Source organism: Balaenoptera physalus (assembly GCF_965194825.1).
Source record: "Balaenoptera physalus genome assembly, chromosome: 15".
NCBI lineage: Eukaryota > Metazoa > Chordata > Mammalia > Artiodactyla > Balaenopteridae > Balaenoptera > Balaenoptera physalus.
In genome coordinates, this window is record NC_138894.1 from 22668520 (window position 1) to 22690160 (window position 21641).

A 21641-nucleotide genomic window follows, 5' to 3' on the forward strand; every position below is an offset into this window, starting at 1 on the left:
GTGATGCTGTAAGCCACTAAGATTACAGTAATTTACTATAGCAGCTAGAGAAAACCAGTATGTGGCCTCTACTTAACTTGACATAGTATCTCTCTACAAATATACCATTAAAATCTTGAATTTTCACATTCCATGAAATTTAGTTAATATAGCAAATAATATGCTTCACAAGACACAAAAATTAATTTTTAAAATTTAAAAATCCGAAGGATATTTTTTCTGTTAACAGTCCTCTTGTGGAAATGTGACAACATAAAAATGGAACATTTCATCATTTTGACATGATGAATTTTCCCTTGTAAACTAAAGAAAACGTAATTCAATAAATATACTTTGCTCTTAAATAGTCAATATCGTTCTTCCTAACTGCATTAGCATCTAAAGGTAAGCTAGGAATGATTTATTTAGACTTTGAATCCATGACTGCAAATGAGAGTCCCCTTCACCAAAGCCCCCTCTTTAATTACCTCATCTACTTAATTTCAAAAATCATATGAAGAGTTTTTTAAAAAGCACTCCAAATCTTATAGGGCAAAAAACAAAAACAAAAAACTGTCCACAGTTCAAGCAGGAATATTCAGTAACTAGCCTTATGGCATGATTTATTCACATTTAAGGATTTCTAAATTCTTTGGAAAGTCATGATACAATTCCAACAGAAATATACACATGTAACAAAGTATTTCAAAGCATCTCTTACCTGTGTAACAAGTGGCTCCAAAAGTCTCTCCACTGTTAGAGTCCGTATTTCCAAACTTTTGGGGTCCCATTTTAATATGATAGGTGAAGTTGCCGAAGTCATGCTCCCTACAGAAACACACATAATCCATTAGAAATAATGATCACAGAAATAATCTGTTACCTTGTGGGTTCAAAATGAATGTCACCAAAACTTAGAGCATACTTGAAAATTATCTGTCTGGTCCAACCTTATAAAGTTAGAGATGGGGAAATCAGAAGCAGAACTATGTGAGGTAGTGATGTTGGGTTCAGACAGAAAATGGATATTTCCTGAGGGCACTTGTATACATCAGACAAACTCTTGGTACCCAATTGACACTGAAATATTTCACTCATTCAGTGTTTAGTACACATATCCACCTGCTATATGCTGGCAAAGACTTGGACCTTGCCCTCGAGTAGCTGATAGTTTCAATGTAGAGGTCGGCCACAATTATGCCTCAATGTGACCTGTTCTGTGACCAAGGAATACAGAGAGGGCCACAGGAGAACTGAGGAAAGGACACCAAAGTCAGTCTGGGGAGATCAACAAAGACTTTCAGGAAGCACAGTAAACCCATCACGACCACTGGATGAGGGACCCTAGGTCCTAAGGAAAGGCTTGCTTCTTTGTTTTTTTTTCACATCAGAATTGACCACTGAGGAGACTATGCTCCCTGGGAGAGCTGAGTTTCATTCTCTTAATCAGGAAAGTTATCTTGCAAAATGAGTGGCAGTGATTCTGAAAATTAGCTTGCTGCTATTTACATGCTGATTACTCATTGCATTTACACTCTTGTCCCATAAAGTGAGTGTCTGATAAAGTTATTTATTGCATTCTAGCACAGTCCTCTCCTACCTAAGAACCACGGGTGTGCAGGTAGCAACCTCACACGTATCAGGCACACAATATTGTCCTGGACTCAATAGAGTACATTAGACATTCTGCCAGGGGTGTGTTTCTCACTGAGAAACTGACTGCTCTTTACTGAATATATTTTGACAACTACCCACCGGACAAGCAACCTTAGATGGTACAAACTGAATCTGAATCACTTGCTTTAATACCATCATAAATCAAACTCTTCATAGCTGTCCTCTTCTTTTGAATCAATGTCCCCACTCAATTCCACTCTTATAAATCAATAGAGATGATTATTTCTATTAGAATTAATACTAAAAATAAGGTCTATCACAATAGACACATGTCTCTTTACTGACCTGCTAAAGCTAGTCCTTTTGCAAACATTCCCAACAAATTTGCTTCAGGAAAAAAAAAAAAAAAAAGGCGAAGACACAGTGTGCTGCTATTTTACCTCTCTCTAAATGCCATATTTTAAATAAACTAAGCATAGCAATCCAACCATATAGACCGATTTAGATTTGGGTTCCTTCACAACAACAATAGTTGGCACGGATATGCTGCCTGTACTCCAAAAACCTAAAAGCACTTTACACATTTCCCATTCACACCACCAACTGCCACATAGCAGCTCTGACACGCCCAGAATTCTGCTGCTGCAGCACACCTTCCTGTGCTGTAGAAGGATGAAAACACCAGATGCTTTCTATCCACACAGGAAACCTTCATCCCTGCCGAAGCCAGCCCTACCTAAGTAACCCAGTACTTAGGACACATGATTGCAAGTCTCTGAGAAGTTCCCTGAAAACCTCTTTCCAGCTCTGATGGAATAATGAATGGCATAATAATGATGATGCACACGGAGGTCCTGTAGGAAAAGATAACTAGTAGTGGAGTAGCGAAGTCATTTTAAGACCATAGTGAAAGGTACTGAGTGGGACTGTGCAGAGAATCACCACTATTACACGGGCACACTTGTGCATCTAAGCTGGTGGACCAAGGAAGGCACACAACATCTTTAGGCATGTTCCAATATATTACTGTAAAGAAATGGCACTCAAAAAATGCTGAAGTGAAAAACAAAAATGCTGAGGCACTCACATTAGAGACACTAATCTAGCATGCATGAAGAAAAAATGGGAGATATTGAACAAAGACCTCAGGCCAACTGTGAGCCAAGAAGCAGAGTTAGATGGAGCGGAGCCTTGGATCCTGAAGGTCAGAGGCCTTATAAATCTAAAACTGAAAGGACAAGAGTGACTGAGCAAATCACTGGACTTAAATTTATTACTTTGGGGAGCAATCTTTCAGCCACTTCTTTTGACACAGGTAAAATTCAAGTGCAAAAGGCAAGGAAAGGCTATATGTTATTAATCTGTTGAAGGGGAAAACCTAGTCATAGAAACCACACACTCCTCTGTGTGAAACAAGCAAATCAACTCAAATAAGAAGGCAAGAGGACAAATGAAGTGTGTAGTCACACACACCAGCCTCTCATGTTCCAAAGGAACATGTCTCAAATCCATACTATGCATCCCTACAATTCATGCAGACTGTTTTGCCCACAAAAGAGATTCTGTGTAAAGAAAATGTATCTTTTTATTCAATGATTAAAATTCAAAGAAAAAAAGTACATATTCTACTTGCTTTGGTTAGGGAAACTTAGACTATTGACTAGACACAAAGAGTGAAAAACAGGGGTTGTAAAAAACAAAAGACAACAGGGCTGTTCTCATCCATATATCGCAATTTTACAAGCCCAAGAACAAGCTCTTAGCAATTTACTTAATCTCTGAGAAGATATGCTCCTCGAAAAGTATCAAATTGCATACACATGAAAGGTGATAAAACAACCTATATGGTAATAACTTAGATAATTTCAGACTCTCTCCATGGGGGTAAGGGAGAGGCATGGGTCAAGGTGCTAGCAGCCACTCATCACTCACAACAAAAAAAGCAAAACCTGACAAAAAAGACTAACAGTGTAAAACAAGCTCCCTTATGAGCAGCCAAGGGTCATGTGCTTTGCTAATTTAGACAGTGTCCTGATAAACAGAAAATCTCTCAAGGTACCTATCCCAAGGAGTGCCTTCAAATGACAAATATGTTAATGCAATGCATAATTCACTGCAGAAATTCCCCATTGCCAGATGTTCCTGGAAAAAATGTCTTTGAACCCTCTGCCTCCACCTTCTGAGTTCTCACCATTCCTTCTACTGTTCTTTTGCAAAACAATGGTCCAGGATACTTTTTAGTTGCCCAGGAGGCCACCCAAACTTGCCTTCCCTCCAAAGGACTCCAGCTTCAGGTTCCCTTCATGAATTTCTCTTTTCACCAATCCTGAGCACTACTGCCAACAAACTCTGTGAGGCTTTCTTGGAAGACAAGCTAGCTTTGGTTGATAGGCAAATTCATGAGAAGTTAATGACTAATAGTGGGTTTATTCACCTATCTCCATATGTATGATATTGAGTCAGCTACTTAACCTAAGCTTCAGTTTCATCACTTGTAAAACAAAAATGGTAATAACCTTATATAATTTATGAATTTGTCCTTAAAATTAATGAAATAATTGCATATGCAAAAAGTGATAGTTTTACTTCTTTGCCATGTTGTCTGTATGATTATCACCCTAGCCGGTTCAACACATCGATCGGAGACCCTGCAAGGCAAGATGTTTTAAAACAAAGCTTTGTTGAAAAAGTGAGATATGAAAAAGAGAGAGAATTTTCTAAGTATCTTCAGCATTTCAAGAATCAAGCCTGGAAACACTGAATCCTACTGTTTCTTCCATAAGTAATAATAACACTGGCTAATGATCTGACATTATTATTATCTCCCATTTACAGACAGGGAAACCGAGGCATAAAACAGTTAAGAGAGTTACCCAAGGCCACAAAATTTGAACCTAAACTGCCTGGCTTTAGGGTCTGTGCTCATAAGCACTATGCTTACTGCTTCTAAAGAAGAATCCCTAGGCTTAGGTCTATGCCGGCATCACCATGGTACTTCTGAACCATGGGAAAAAGCAGAGATATGGACAGGAATGGAAAAACCAGGAGCCAGCCCCTTCTGGAGAATGAGGGAGGGAGGGGCTGAGGAGGGACACAAAGGGCAGGTGCCCTGTTGCACAGGTGGAGCCCATGGGAAATGCAACTTCACTTCCTGGTGAGGCAGGGCAGGTCCTCAGTTCAGTTTCCCCTAGCCACCTTTGGTCCCTGGGCAAGAATGGGATGCTGGTGGTGAGGCTGGGCCACCTGGTGAGCAACAGAGCACCCTGGCAAAGCCGAAAGAAAGACCCTGTGATGAGTTTCGCCAAGTAAACAGAATTTTGGTCCCCATGACCTTGGACCCCTTGTGAATATGTTACATTTCATTGTAAAGGAGATTTTGCAGATATAATTAAGGTTACTAATCACTGGACCTGAAAATAGGTAGATGACCCTGGATTACCTATGTGGGCCCAATGTAAAGCTGAGCCCTTAAAAACAGCTTTCTCCTGGCTGTGGGTAGAAGAGGCAGTCATACAGATGCAGCAGACAAGGACGTCAGGCAGGGCAGAAGAGGAAGGCAGAGGGATTCAAAGTGTGAAAAGGACTCAACCCACCACTGCTAGATGGGGCTATATGGAAAGCATGAAAAGAAATGTGGGTTGATTCTGCAAGCTAAGAGAGGGCCCTGGCTGACCGCCAACAAGGAAACAAGGACCTCCCTTCTACCATCACTGAGTACTGAATTCAGCCAAAACCCTGAATGAGCTTGGAAGTGGATTCTTCTCTGGTGCCTTCAGTAAGGAACTCGGCCCTGTCAACACCTTGGTTTCAGCCTTGTAAGATGTTACGCAGAGGACTCAGACAAGCCCACCTGGGCTTCTGACCTGCAGAGAGGACAAGGTAAGAAATCTGTGCTGTTTTCAGCTGCTAAGTTTGTGGTCAATTTTTACAGCAGCAATAGGAAACTATGACAGGTGGCTCTAGAATCTGTGTGTGTATCACAGTCACCTGGAGGGCATCTTCGTACACAAACCCATCCAGAGAGTTTCTGATTCATTAGGTCTGGGATGGGTCTGAGAAACTGTTTTATTTTTATTTTCTATTTTTTTTTTTTGCACTTGTAACAAGTACCCAGATGATACTACTGGTCCAGGAATCACACTTTGAGAATCACTGCTGTAATCACAGCCCACGGCCACACACGCCAGCAGGGAAGCAGTGATGAGGAAGATATGGGATATCTCTGTGGAGATCCTGGGACCAGAAGCAATAACACTGCTGTTATTACAATTATCACTGGAATCATTATTATATTTTCTGAAAGGTACTTATGCTTTTTAGGGGATCCAATGCCTTGAAGCGATTCTTAACAGGGAAATGAAATGGCATACCAAAATCATTTGGGTTTGTTTTAAACCACATGTGCGCCAACCCCCAATATCCCTAAAAGTTCTGACAATTTCCCCAGAAGATGCCTTTTCTACTGAGAATCACTGCCATAGTAGTGATCCCTGTGAAGAATGTAAAGTAACAGGGGGAGAGAGTCACACCCCTCAGTTCACCGAAAGAAGAAATGAAGGTCAAGGTATAATCGCTTAAGGGAGAATAAATGTTTCCAAAGAAACTGTATTCCTGGGGCTTCCCTGGTGGCGCAGTGGTTGAGAATCTGCCTGCCAATGCAGGGGACACGGGTTCGAGCCCTGGTCTGGGAAGATCCCACATGCTGCGGAGCAACTGGGCCCGTGAGCCACAATTACTGAGCCTGCACGTCTGGAGCCTGTGCTCCGCAACAAGAGAGGCCGCGACAGTGAGAGGCCCGCGCACCGCGATGAAGAGTGGACCCCACTTGCTGCAACTAGAGAAAGCCCTCGCACAGAAACAAAGACCCAACACAACCAAAAATAAATAAATAAATAAAATTAAAAAAAAAAAAAGAAACTGTATTCCTAAGTAATTTGAAGTTATTTGAGGGCTACAAAAATAAGTCTTCCAAAAATATTATCTAAAATACAATAGCAATTCTCATTTTCTGTTGTTAATAAAGAAAGGTACCTCTAATATTCAGGCCCCCTATTGTAAGAGGGGCTTTTTTCTATAGTTGAGAAGAGTATGTGTGTATATGCATCACAGGCAGGAGTAGAAGTTGAGAAACAAAAACAGAGAAGGAGGCATCTGATTATACTTCAAACACCCCTAGAGAGTAAATCTAAACGGAAGGTGAGGGGTATTCAGCACTCTTCCTGGTAGTACCCTGGGTATGGAAATGGCCTGATCAAGTAGCTTAACTATGGAAAAGTCCTGCTTCTTATTTTCCACCATTAACTTTGCTCAATTTCAGCTCATTTTCTCTTCCTCTGACTCTAAGGAGGCAGCATGTCACCCATCACTGTCCTCTACGTGATAACCATTCAAAGCCCTTGCTCAGTGAACTGACAGGTGACCCAAGATGCAAGTTGCTGCTGCAATTAGAAGATTCATCACCATTTTTAACCAAAATTGAAGTGATGTGTAATTTCCAACTGTTCTTTGCTATTTGCAGTGGAAGGGGGTGGGGCAGTTAACTCTAACACTACCCTCAAGTACTGCAATATCGTCAAGACTTCTATGTATGGTAAACCCGTACCTTTTAACAAAACACAGAAACAAACACTGCTGAGCAAAAACATCATTCTAATAATTTTAAAAGGTTGTAGGGGCTTCCCTGGTGGCGCAGTGGTTGAGAATCTGCCTGCCAATGCAGGGGACAAGGATTCAAGCCCTGGTCTGGGAAGATCCCACATGCCGCGGAGCAACTAGGCCCGTGCGCCACAACTACTGAGCCTGTGCGTCTGGACCTTGTGCTCCGCAACAAGAGAGGCCGCGATAGTGAGAGGCCCACGCACCGTGATGAAGAGTGGCCCCAGCTCGCCGCAACTAGAGAAAGCCCTCGCACAGAAACGAAGACCCAACACAGCCAAAAATAAATTAAGTAATTAAAAAAAAAAGGTTGTAATAACACTTCATGTCTAAGCATAAATGCCTACTAAAGAATACCTTAATATTTTTAAACACATATTAAATAAGTATTAAACTATTAAATCCTCTTCAGAGCCTCTTTTTGCTTCTACCCAGATAAACAAAACGTCACCAAAAAGGACTATATGAAGAAAGCTCCACAGCCTGAAGGTCGCCAGGATGACAAGTTTAGACTAATAGTATATAGCCTAGAGCTTGCTGATTAAAAAAGAAATAACCATGTCCATATCTCACTGAAATGAGTTTTTATACTTATAATAGCATACACAAAAAATTTAAAACTATGTGCCAACTTAATAGAAATTTACTACTCTTGGTGTATACTAATAGAAAGCCAGTAATTTGAAATTCAAAATGAAAACTAGTATCTGTCATATTCATTTCCTTGCTTTTCACTACATTCACAGTCTCATCATTTAAATTCATTTTGGAGCATAAACAGACTCAGTCTACTCCTAAATTATGGCTCGTTTTCCATTCAGATGTAAACATATGTGTTATCCAGATAAGCAGTGCTGAATCTATATGCAGTTAGGTTTCCGAAGTCCCAACAAGCACTCTGTTTTTCTAAACAAAATATATCTGACCAAAGGTTAACACTGTTCTACCTATTATCCTTCAGCAGCATTGCAATTCTGATTTAGGCAGTAGATTCCAAAAACCGAAAATAAGAACCGTTAATATTTCAGACAACGTATTTTGAGAAATTATCTTTATAATACAAAAGTAACTTCAAATTATTTAATAGGAACATATTATTTAATTGGCAATTAACTTATTCTATGTCCTTCTAACCTCCTGTAAATTAGAATTCCATATGCAATGATTATATAACTTTAATCTTCATAAAAATCTCAACATTTCATATTCAGATTACAGCAAAATAACCATAAACTGCTCTCCTTATCTTTCATCTTGCTGTATAATTCCACCCAAACTAATTTTTGGAAACATTTCTTTTCTAGCCCAAAGTAACTGCTTGACTCTCTTGTCCAACAAGTCCCAAGTCTTTGTAACAAGGCTGTCATTCTACTTTCTGACCATGGTCTACTGGATCTTATTTCTTTAACATAAGTCTTCTGCTCTAATCAGGTTTGGACCACATTATAATGTAGGGTTCATGCCACTTCCCAAAATCCCCACCTGGAACACATTCCTTGTCATCCTCCAAAATCCAGACACTGATTTCACATTGTGTCTTCTCCATAAACCCTAAATTGCTACTGGATTTACAGTCAGTAACAGAAGACCTTACTTTTTTCGTAACTGGCTCATTGTTAAGAAATTGATATTAGTTTTACATAACCCACTAGATTTTAAACTCATTAGGGCACAAATCAAGTTTTTGACCTCCTGTCTATCATCTGTACAATAGGGAATTACATCCTTCATAAATGTTTGCTTAAGTATACATATATAAAATGTCCCAAATACTTACCTAATTTTTTTCAAATATCAATTTTTTATCTTTTCAATAGTAGAGTCTATTTCCTAGGGAGTAATAATTTTTTAAATATCTTTTGGACATATTTTTAGATATAGGTCAGTACTTCTTAGAGACCTAAAACAAGTGATATCTTGGTATGGTTTAGAGAATATAAATTTATACAGTTTATTTATAAACTATTTATGTTATACCTATATTTATGTTTAAATTTATATTTGGGTTTCTTTTTATTTACATATTTTTAAAAAATACACAGTTTCACTATTTATTTTAACTGGATCACTAGTTTTTATTTATTATGCTTTAAACCTGGGTGTCATTTTGTTCAGGAAAAAGTAGCCTGAGGGCTTCCTTCAGCAAAGTAGTGAGGTCTGCCTTGGTATTTGATTCTCTGCTGAGATCCATGAGGTGAACTCTTTGTGAAGGATTGTACAAGCTCTCCAATTTGGCCCACAATAGCCCTTAGGAAATCTTTCTTCTCCTCATTGACCCAAATTGCCTTTTGTCCCCAAGGCCCAATGACTCTTCCTTTCTCTGAATGCCATCAGTATTCCATCTAATCAGAATAGCTACCACATATTTAATTTGAATACAGATTTCCTTGTACTGCTCTCTATATGCTTTATATAAATTTTGTCCTCTCAAATACACTCAGGGACAGGGACTTTGCCCCCTTTACAATGATTAGGACAGTACTGAACATTTAGTAAAAATGTTATGAGTACTCGTGGACTTGATTCTTTGCCAAGTTCAAGTCTCACAATCAGACACACACACAAGCACACACAAAATGACTCTAGTTAAAATACAATACCAGTGCTCTTATGCAAAAAGGAGATTTTCAACTCAGAATGCACCACTTTAGATACCACTTACCTGAAAAACGAAAGTGGTTTTCCTCCCTCAGAGTGCCTTCCATATTCTAGCAGAAAAGTCAAATCCCATATGTTCCAATTCTCCCTTCCTTCATCCATTTATCCATCCATTCACTCATTCACGGCAAATGTACTAACCAGCCAATGTGAGCAAGGCCCAGGCAAATGCTGTGGGAAACATCAAGGTGTATCAGACTTGTTAATGCTGATTGGTGAGATGAGACTGGCTCTGACTCATCAGATGTACAAGCAAGAACCATTCACCGAGCAAGGAGTGTTCAGAGCGTGAGCTTGGCTGAGGATTGACACCTCTAGGACCAGTATCCTTCCATTTCACCAGGGCACTTAAATCAGGTGGTAGGTAACCAGCATCTCCGAACTCTGCATGCACTGGTGGAGCGATATTGATTAGTTTGTGCAACAGAATAACGGGGAAATACTGAACGCCCTTTTGAACTGCTGCCAGAAAAATGCCAAAAACAAAAGTGAGCAAGAGTATGAAAAATCATTCAAGTAACCCCAGGATGGAGGTTCAAGAAGACAAAGTAATCAGAATATTAAGACATGATATAAAGAAATAAATACAGATATTTAAAATTGTTCAGCTATTTTAAATTGTTCAGTGATTATAACAATACTTAATTAGTACTTAAGGATTTGTATTTTTAAAGCAAGCTCTAGTGTGTTATTATATTTTATTTTAAAAGTCAAAGTTAAATCCATTGATGTGCTGGTGAGTTAACAAGGAATTAAGTTGCAGAAACTCAAATGATTTAAGCCTAATACCGCTGCCTCTTTCAGTTTCCCTTTTTTTTTTTACATTCTTTTTTTTTTAATTAATTAATTAATTTATTTATTTATTTTTGGCTGTGTTGGGTCTTTGTTTCTGTGCGAGGGCTTTCTCCAGCTGTGGCGAGCGGGGGCCACTCTTCATCGCGGTGCGCGGGCCTCTCACTGTCACGGCCTCTCCCGTTGCGGAGCACAGGCTCCAGACGCGCAGGCTCAGTAGTTGTGGCTCACGGGCCCAGTTGCTCCGCGGCATGTGGGATCTTCCCAGACCAGGGCTCGAACCCGTGTCCCCTGCATTGGCAGGCAGATTCTTGACCACTGCACCATCAGGGAAGCCCCAGTTTCCTATTTTAAAGTGGCTTATTCACCTGGTGTAACCATCAGGTACTGCTGTGCATCTGTGGCAGCTTAGTAAAATGGGAGATAATTTACCTGCATTGTGTTATCCTTGCCCCATTCAATTGAATTACTAGACTTGAGAGCTCATAACACAATATAGCAATTATGTTTGCTTAGAAGTCATTTGTAGTGAAGATTGATACTTCAGTACCAGTGGGACTCAGCATATATGCCTACTGGTAAATCACCTTATTAAGCTTGTTGTTATAGAAAATCATATGTGAAAAGAGAAACAATAACCCAGGTTTCCTTCTGGTCATCTGTGGCATTAAATTTTGTGCTTATGAGACAAAAAGTACCTCATGTGATATGCTTTTGTAAATACAAAAATAAAATGTACCATGGCATTTAGGAAATGAAAATGGGCTGTTGAGTCTGTACACTTCAAAGTAGTAGTCCTTTACATTTAGTTCATGATATTTACATTTCACAGCAACAAAGATTTCTCTGAACCTGGCCCAAGATTTCTCCTGGTCATGGGCCAAAGTTTATAATCATTAAGAGTTTCATGTTTCTATCAGCAAATCCTGGTGTACAGGAGTGAAAGAGAGCCCTGGATCACTGAGAGTGACAAGATGTGTACAACAAAGTAATGTATGAAGACACTAGTATGTGGTGAACACTCACATATATTATTACCTTACGATATCTTCTATTTGCCCTGAGGTCAATACGATAGTATCCCAGTTTTATAAGATAAGAGAACTAAAGCACAAGAATGTTGTTATTTTCCTAAAGTTGATGGAATTCAACCAAGATTTGTTTCAAATCTGTTTTCCCCACCATACAATGCAAATTTCCCTAGGTTAAATGCTTTACTTCACAGGGGGCAGACAAGCTAACAAAGTACACAGCTTCAAGTAGCTTCACAGAAATATGTAGATAATAAATCTTAATAGGTTATTTAAGGTAACTAAAGTATTTGGGGACCATTTCTGACCTTACATTTTGTCAGAGAAGACTAGACCTTTCTAACATACATCTCTTGGCATCGTTCTCAGGATACAAATGAATAGATAATGCATCTTATCCAATATGGCAGTTTTTTATTTCATGAAAGTTCAAAAAGACTTCATCAAATAACTGACTACTTATGGGTACCAGCCATCTTCATTCTGAGGTGACCAGAATCACCTCAGGTGAGTCATCCATAAACTTATCAGCATATTTTCCCGCTCTCATCTCCTTCCCTGTTGCCTTCTTGGAAGATAGGTTTGGTCCCTCTTTTCTACACCCCTTCCCTTCCTGCCTCCTAAGGCCTCAGTTCCATCAATCACAACCTCTGCTTTGTATCTTCAGTTCATCCCTGATTGCTGGCTCCTTCTAGTCAGTGGGAAGTCCTTGTCCAAGTAAAAACTGAAAATACAAAAGAAAATAAAAACTCTCCATCCTACTCCTTTCTTGACATCTTCTACTTCCCTTTCCCTTTGCTGCCTGGTTTCTTGAGAGGGCGGTCTACAATGTTTGTTCCATTTCCTCACTGCCTACCCATTCCCCATCCCACACAATCTGGCTCCTACCCTCACCATTCCACTGAAATTAGCCTTGCAAAGTTACAAATGATCTCCTAGTTGCTTAATTCAATGGACGCTGAGTGCTTCCCCAGCTTATATACTAAAATTGGAAAGACGTGGAGAAGATTATCATGGTCTTTGGACAAGGATGACAAGCAAATTCATGCAGTGTCTCATATTTTTATAGTAGGAACTCATTTTGTTATATATAGACATATATCTAGATAGAGAATATATTTACATACAGGAAAAAATCTAGAAAGACACACATCACAATTTTAGCAATAGTTCTACTAGGTGATGGGATTTATGGCAGTTCCTAAATTATACATAATTATGTATATTTCCACTAAATATATATATTTTCACTATATGTATATCTATCCATATATATTCAACTTACATAATGGTCACATATACCTTATCTAAATAAAGATAAATCTATCACCTCAAAATATCCAGTGGCCCCTTTTCAGTTCTTATCTTACTTGACCTCTGAGCAGTATTTGACAATATTAATATTGTACTCTTTCCTTGGCTTCAAGGACACCACTCTCTCCTGGTCACCCCTCTCTCCTGGTCTTCCTCTACCCTCTTGGCAACCTGTTCTTAGTCTTTCCATGCTCTACACACAGTCTCTGGGTGGTCTCATTCATGTCAGTAGTTCACATTATGTTGAAAGCTCCCAAATCTATTTCTCAGCTCAGGGCTCCTGCTCTGGTTTCAGCCTCTTATAAGCAATTATTTATTAATATTAGTTTTCCAAACACTTCAAAGTCAACATGCTTAAAAGTGAACTCATCAGTTCCCCCCCAAACTGGTCCAACTCCTATGTCATATGTCAATGAGTAGAACCACTCACTATCCATCAAGCCCTGTCAGAAACCTAGGAGTCATTTTTAATTCCTTTCGTTTCCCTTACCTCCTACATCAAAACACTCATCAGGTTAAATAAATTCTACCTCTAATATTTCATAAATATCACTTTTTTTTTTCTCCATCACTACTGCCTTGATCAAGGCTCTCATTATTTCTTCTGTAGATTATTGAAAAGCCTCTTGACTGGTCATGTTGCCTTCAGTCTTAGCCCCTCTGATTCCTCCACTATTCTGCAGTGATTTTTTTTCCAAAATATAAATTACATCAGGTCACTGTCTATAGAAAAGCCTCTGATGACTTCCACTGCAAAAGGATAAAGTTCCAATTATAGTTACTGTCCTTCAGTATTGACTCATTACTCAGCATTCATCCACCTTGCATCTTAAGTTTTTATAAACTCTAGATTTAGTGAACTGCTAGTTGTTCTCCAAATATATTATATTCTCTGATACCTCTAAACTTTTGCTATGTCATTCCTTCCACAGGGAAGCTACTTCCCTGTTTTCTTCCCTTGATTTACTCTCAGTTATCCTTTGAAACTCAACTCAGGCATCATTCCTTGACCTGCTCAGACCCACTCTTGTTCTCAGAGCACATTATGCTTCCCTCTAGTGTGTCCTAAATCACACTCTATTTTAATTGTTCATTCATTTGTCTTTATCGCATTAGAATGTTGGAATCCTTGATGACAGTACTGAGAATTTAATTTTTTTAATAAACACATAAGTAATGATTGGCATAAAAGAGGCTGATGTGATGTGAGGGAGATGCAAAACAAGGCCTCTTGAACAAATTTACCCACAAAACATTACTGTGTCACTCTTCAAAATCACTAAAGTAAACATAGGTGCATCTAAGGGTATTTGTTCAACCCCAATACTGACAGCTTAAAGAGCTCAAAATTCAGGAAGAAGTCCAGGAAAAAATTTAGAACTTGAATTAGAGCCATCCCTACTGACAAGCATAAGGTCTTTCGAGAAGGCACTTTGCTACAGGAATGTCATGATGTAATGCAGGGAACATAGCACAGGAAGTGGGAAACCTAGTTTTTACTTATATCTTTACTTTCCAGCCACCCAAATGATTCTCTTGGCAAATCACCTGCTTTACCTGAAATTCTAGGGCAGCACGTTTGTGAGCCAGAAAGAACCAGATAGTCTTCTATATTCCCTTTAACACTAAAATAATTACAACATTTCAGTGAGAATGCTTTTCAACCACTTATTTTCAGTTTTTATAATACAAACCATATGACACACTAACTAGGTACAATTATCTGGGGGCTTATTGAAGATGTTCCTTAAGGACTACCAAGTAATCTTTGTTAACCAAATTTAAATACTGTCTTTCACACACTGGTATTACGGACCTCACAACAGGAAGTATGACTCTGCATTGGCTCTTCAATACTAGAGAGAAATTACCTGTAATCAATGAGTAGAACCTTGATTCAGGCTCCTCTCTCTCCTCTGACCAAAGACAGGCATGCATGAATACTCCCTCTGACTATAATATAACTGATATGGAAAATACTGCATCTCACAGACCTTTTCCTCCACTAATCCCTCAAAGCTTGCTGCTCTTTCTTTCAAACACAATCTCAGTTCATTCAAATATTGTATATCCACAGCTTTGAGTTAGGGCTTGATCCTTCTCCAGCCCGAGAAAGAACCATAGTCTTTTTCCATGGCGATTAAGTGGAATTCCACATGATTGGAATTTCCACTTTGCCATTTCTTAGTTTAAGTTTGGGTTTGTCACCAAATGAGATCTGACAGCAAGTCAGCTAAGGACTTCTGGAAAAGGTTTTCTTAGGGAACAGACAGACATGTTATCCTTCCCTCTGCACTACTATTAACTACATGTGACTGCTGCATCCATTTGTGACAATGAGAAGAAATAATGACCACAGCTAAGGATAACAGAGTAGAAAGAAGGAAGCCACTTGGGTATTTTATGACAATAATACATTCAATTAGCCAAGACTGAAACTATCCTGTCTTTAGAAACAGTAGATATGTTTTCATATTATTTGCAGCCCAAAACCCTCCTAATTGACAAACTACTGATTGTTTTCAAGCATTCTTTAGGTTGAAATTGGTAGACTTGCAGTACATACAAAGGGGCTGGCAAACTATAACCCAAAGGCAAACTCTGCCCACCACCTGTTTTTGCAAATAAAGTTTTACTGGAACACAGTCACCCTTTTTCATATTGTCTCCAGTTGCTTTCCTGCTACAACAGAAGTGTTGAGTAGTTGTAACAGAGACTGTGTGGCCCACAAATCTGAAAATATTTAGTATCTGGCTCTTTACAGAAAAATGTTTGCCAGACCCTATTCCATATCAGCAGATCTCAGCTCGGGGCTGTATCACCAGATAACGTTTTCCAAGGGCCATTGTGGATGTTCCAATCATCATGAAGTTCTACAGGGTCAGGGATGATTAATGTCATGCAAAGTTGAAGTCCCACGCTAAAAAGGATACCCTCACCCAAAATATCAATAGTGACCTTGTTGAGAAATACTACTCATACCTAAAATAGCCCTTAATTCTATGCCATGTCTTGGGCCACATGAATATTTTTTTCACATGACACCTACCACCACAAGTGTGGTAAGTTTACCAGCTCAGGTAAATAACAAATTAGAAGTACATTGCAGAACACATTATTGATCCTCATTAGATATTTGTTGATTAATTAGAGGAAATATATGTATTGTTACTTTAGGAGATACTTTTAAAATTAAAATTTTCAGTTCTAGGGGCTCATTTAGATGTAAACAGAACACTCCAAGTTCTGTTCTAAAATACAAGTTGGCTCAGCACACAATTTTTATTGAAGCATACTTTATTTTACATTCATGCATTTTTAAGTGCTTTCTACTTTCAATTTTACAGAGTGATTGTAATTTCTTTGGAGTTCCTTTTATATTAAGCAGTATTTTATAAATAATGATAATTATTCTAATTCCTGCTTTAATAAAAAGACCTTAAAATATTTCATTGGAAGGAATTAAATTAGCCTCATTATAGAGACCTGAGATCTGAAAGAAAAGCACATGCACCTGAAACCACTGGAACTGTTTCACAATCAAGAAATATATACCTTTAACTACATAGTCAGCTGAACGTGAAAATTATAGGGGTATAAAAATATGTGAATTGCATTCATAAAAACAATTCAAGGCATATAAAACAAATCTATCTTCAGTGGAATATACCACAGGTCCTAGAAATCTTAACTCACCTAAAATTGTTATTTCAATCAAGACACTGCAAAACTAATGACTAGGAAAACCAGGCTGAGGCACTGCTTCAGTGAGACCAGAAGGATGATAGAGTTAGTGGTTTAGGCATTTAGAAAATAAAAAGATAGCACTTCACCTTTTCAGATTTGAGCCAACTGTATTTTTTCTGCTTTGCAGAATATGGAAGACAATAAGAGGAAGGCATTGATGTGCTCTGAACTTCATGTGTCACAAATATTATCCCAGTTTACTAATTCCTTTCATGTTCTTTGAGAGTTAGGGTTTCTTGTATATTTATAGGCCAAAACCACCTAAAGATTTCCTCAGTATTCATGAAAGAAGTGCCACCAACTCCTCTCCTATCTAAAAGGGCTGCGCTGTATATATGAAAATGATTCACTATGAAACAACCCCCTGGTTAGAGAGCAAACACTGTTAAGGTACTTCTGCCTGGGAGACATGCAGCGGTTCTGTGACTCTGGGCAGTGGAAAAGTCATTTCAGCTTGGACCCCAAATATGAATAACCCTGCCCACACAAAACACACAAAAGAAGTGTAAAAAAAAAGTGTAAGAGTATACACCTCTCGTGGGCATACAGGACATTGATCCTAACAAGCATGTAGCTGGTGGAGATAATACACGCAGGACGATACACCCACATTGACAGAACTGGTTGAACAGACAGATAAAAGCAAAATTAGGACTTAGCATACCAGGCATGCAGCATTATGAGCACAGCATAGGAGAGAAAAGGGAAACCTCCAAAACGACTGTGCTTGGAGAGAATGCTGAGAAATACACCAGAGAAACTCAGAGCCTCAGTAAAATGCAGCAGCAAAAAAAAAAAAACCTGCCATGGAACACACAAAACAGGATCCCACAACAAAGAAGAAAAGAACACAGCCAGGAACAGAGCCTGCACAACGAAGCATTTTAACCAGTTTTCAGTGACCAAGAAATGGAAATTGTTATCCCAATATACTATCGATTATTTGTACATTGTTACATTTATGTGTATAGTAAAATGTACATAATTCTCAGCTTAGAGACAAACAACCATTTGCAAAGGGAAAAAAAATTCAGTTGTAGAAAGAAGTTGAAGGCTCACCCACATGGTGTTGTTTGGTATATGTACCTGGGTCAGTGGCTCCTCCATCACAGACACAATCAAGGTTTTAATGCCCCAAAGGGGCAAAAGTTAGGTTAAGTGACACCACCTTTAAACTTTGAATCATACAAAATAATTCATAATAATTGGAAAAGAATTAGGAAATATATATAAACAAAAAGAAAGGTTTCCCCAAATTCCACTCAACATTTTGATGTATTTCACGCCAGACTGTTTGTTTGTGTCTCACACTGTGTATGTTGCAAGTTTTTCTTTAAAATTGGAAACAGCATGTACACTGTTTTAATCAACCTGCCTTGTTTTTTGTTTCTTTTACATGGTAGATTGGTTTTCAATGTTACTGTGTTTCTGTGTATAAAAGCTACACAGTAGGCTATTTTATTTAATTTTCTGGCCCAATTCTTTGTGGTTAGACACACACAGCGTCTCCCCATTGTTGTAAATGTGCCTGGGATTTAATTCACAGAGGTGACTGAGTTATGGAGAAGTCAGTGCCATTGTAAGAAGCTTTATTACAGTTACCAAGAAAAGGAAGCATGCTATATACCACAGGGCCACATGGGGAAGCACTGGGGTTAGTCAGGAGGCAGAAAGGGATGAGGGGATAGCAGGGTCCAGAGACTTTATCATGGTTTCCAAAGGAAGAAATGGGTGACTCAGGATAGGTAAGTGTAAGTAAGTGTAGAATTGGACAGTTTGAATAATTTCAGCAGGCTCTGAACTATAGGGGTGGTCCACAGTTGTCTGATACCTAGCCCTGGAGTGATTTAGGACAGGAGAAATATTGGCTTGGTGTGTGAGAGTTAGATAAACGAGGTGGTTGCATCTATGGGCTTTGGATTGGTTGGTTAACTCATGAAAGGCATGCCCCCAGGCAAGTTATTTACTGTCTTTATGAATCAGCCAGCCCTGGGAGGGAGGCTCTCCAGGACTAGTAAGGCACCAAGATGTTAAAACATCATAAAATACAAAAAAATATAAAACATGATTAATACACCCATACAAACAGATACTTAGTGAGTATCCCTTCAGCAGTCTCTCCTCCCCCTATCATCTGTCAAGACACTAGGATTCAATCCACCTATATCACGGATGCCTTCATCACCTGGCACCATTCTACTTTAACCTTTGGTATTATTCTTGATGACCTCAAAGTCCTGTGTCTAAATCATCTAACACTCCAAATTGTCCAGTCTCTGACTTTTCCTTCTCTCCATCTCAGCCACTCATTCCACACAACTACTTCCTTGGCCTATCAATCATCAGAACCAGCACCACCCCAAAAGGCAGTGCTGGAATCTATAATGCCAAAGGATTAACGGTTCAGGAATTTTTAAAAATAATTAATCAACTCAAAGCTATGTTCTTCTCATGTTAAAAAGATTACCAAAATATGCCCAAGATTAAAATACCTGAAAGGGCATCAATGCAAGTTTGGGAAACAAGTACTCTTCACTCTTCTGCATAGACAGTTGTTTTGAGGGCAAATTGGTACTCTACTTTTTCAATTGAAATTTTTAATTTTCATATATTTTACCTCTGAAATTCAAATTCCAGTCATTTATTTCACTGATCAAATTTATAAAACATGATTCTCATTATGTTTAGGTTCTCATAATGTTTGGGCAACTGCACAAAGGCCAATGTGGCTAGAGCACAGAGGAAGAGGGAAAGGGAAGAGATGGGACAATTTGGAGTGTTAGATGATTTAGACACAGGACTTTGAGGGAATTTGAAAACTGGGAAGAGGACAGGTCACAGGAAGGCTCACAGGACAAGGGCAAAAATCTGGACTTTATTCTCAGTGCAAAGGGAAACAAACATGGGGCTTTTAGCAATAGAGCGAACCCCAAAGGCAGAGTTGTTAGGTTTCTGAAAAATACGCCTGAAGGGGCACAGCTGTGAAGAGGGGGAAAGAGAACAAAGCTGCTGCCAATGAGATAAGAGAGAAAAATCTCTTGAAAACAATGTAAAAGGATAGGAATAATATTGTCAAGTGGAAGAAAATAAAACCAATAAAGAAGTTGGTGAAGTTGGGAGAAAGTAAGTCAGAGGTTATCTAAAAGCTACAGGAGAAAAATTCCATTGGGGAAAATATCTTAACAAATTAAGTGATATCCCTGGCAGAAAACAGAAATCAGTAGGAATAATCTGTATTGGTTCCCTGGAAAAAAAAAACTAATTCAGTCTGGACCATACTCTTAAGAGAAATGTTAATAATTCTTTAGTGCAAAAATAATAAAAGTTTTACAAAGAAAAAAATTCAGTTGTTCCACAATTGACAACTTCACCAACTTCAGGCAGCTTCTCTGATTTTAAATTGTTAATTTAAAAAAAATATGTTTTTGAAATTGGAAAAACCTAGGTCAAAATATCAACTAAGTTCCACAAGGACCTGAAGAATGACTTAAAATCACAAATAGACTATTTTTAAAACATTAAATCTACACTATGGAACTATACATTCAATGTATTGAGCAAAGAATTCATCATTCCATAACATCCTTACAATTCGGCACAATGTCAAGGTTATTCAAGGAACAGTATGTATCCTCTCATTAAGTAGAATGTCTGTATTAAAAAAAAAAACATGTTTTTAAGACATCAAGTATCAAAAACCTTGAACAAGAAATGTTAACACTTTCAGGATGTGTAGTTAAATACTAAATAAACTAATTATAGCTCCAAAAATAAATCATCAACTGAATATGTTTAGACAGGGAGTTAACGTGAAAAATTTCTAAGTCATTTGAAGCACAAAAGATGAACCATCAAAATATACCATAGTGAAAAAAAAAAAAAATATACCATAGTGGAATTCCATTTTGATACCAACAACAGAAAGTATGATTTAACAGAGAAGTACCATGATATAACAAGGGAGTTCGACCGTATGTTTATGGAGACAGAATTTAAACTGTGATGTAATCACAGTTAAGATATAACCAGCCCAAAATAGTGAAATTGCACTTTATCTGTTCTACCAGATTGGTCACACACCCATTGGAAACTGCTACTAGGAGGAGGTGGCAGGCAGCTCTGTACAGGGTATTTACAGGATAATAATCATCCCACAAATTTCCCCTAAAGTAGCTGTGAGAACATGGATGTGTAGCATTATTATTATGTGTGTCAAACCCTTCTTGGCATATTTCAGACAACTCTGGGAGCTTCTATACTCCTTGAATTCATATGCTAACTTGTTTTTATGGTTTATGGCAAAACAGAAGGCCATAGCTGAAATAACTAAGAACGATAGGCTTTTAGAGTTGGAAGAAATCTGGTTTTTTGAAACAACACATTCTTCCCTTGGAAAAGCCATCTGTATCTTTAGAATCAACTCTGTAACTCTTTCCTTCATGTTTGAATGGTGATCTCATAATGTAGGACCAAAATACATTCCCAGAGCTACAGTATCCAGAACTTCTGCCATAGAAGCAGTCTGGAGGAGAGTTACACAGAAGGTAAGACCCAGGGAAAGGAGAACTTGGAAAACCTGCATCTAACTACACATCTTTACCAAAATGAATCAATATTCAGTACCTAAGCAAAAATATTAAGTATTTAAAATTGCTAGTTATATAATATTTCTATAACCGTTCTGGAAATGTTTCCTACTGTAATATCTCCATCTCCCTGCCCCAATATCAGACCTCTCCATATAGCCTACTGCACTAGCCCCAGAGCAATTGTTCTAAACTACAATCCAATGTTGTCTTTTACAAGACAACCTAAGATCCTTCAGTTACTTGCCATCATCTCCTATCA

General features: G+C 38.4%; 1 protein-coding gene across 3 annotated transcripts in view; it reads right to left on the bottom strand.

Annotated features, from left to right (window-relative positions):
- The window catches only part of CTNNA2 (catenin alpha 2), a 1185886-nt gene that overhangs the window by 1031245 nt on the left and 133000 nt on the right, over positions 1–21641 (bottom strand). For 2 of the 3 annotated variants that reach the window (XM_082425913.1, XM_082425911.1), the window contains exons 1-2: positions 9914–20659; positions 701–807 (exon numbers count right to left, since the gene is read on the bottom strand). In XM_082425913.1, coding sequence (XP_082282039.1) covers positions 701–807; positions 9914–9956 — 150 coding nt within the window. In that variant the 5' untranslated portion in view covers positions 9957–20659. Of the gene's footprint in view, positions 1–700; positions 808–9913; positions 20660–21641 lie in introns of those variants that run through there. The other variant, XM_082425912.1, reaches the window with a different exon arrangement.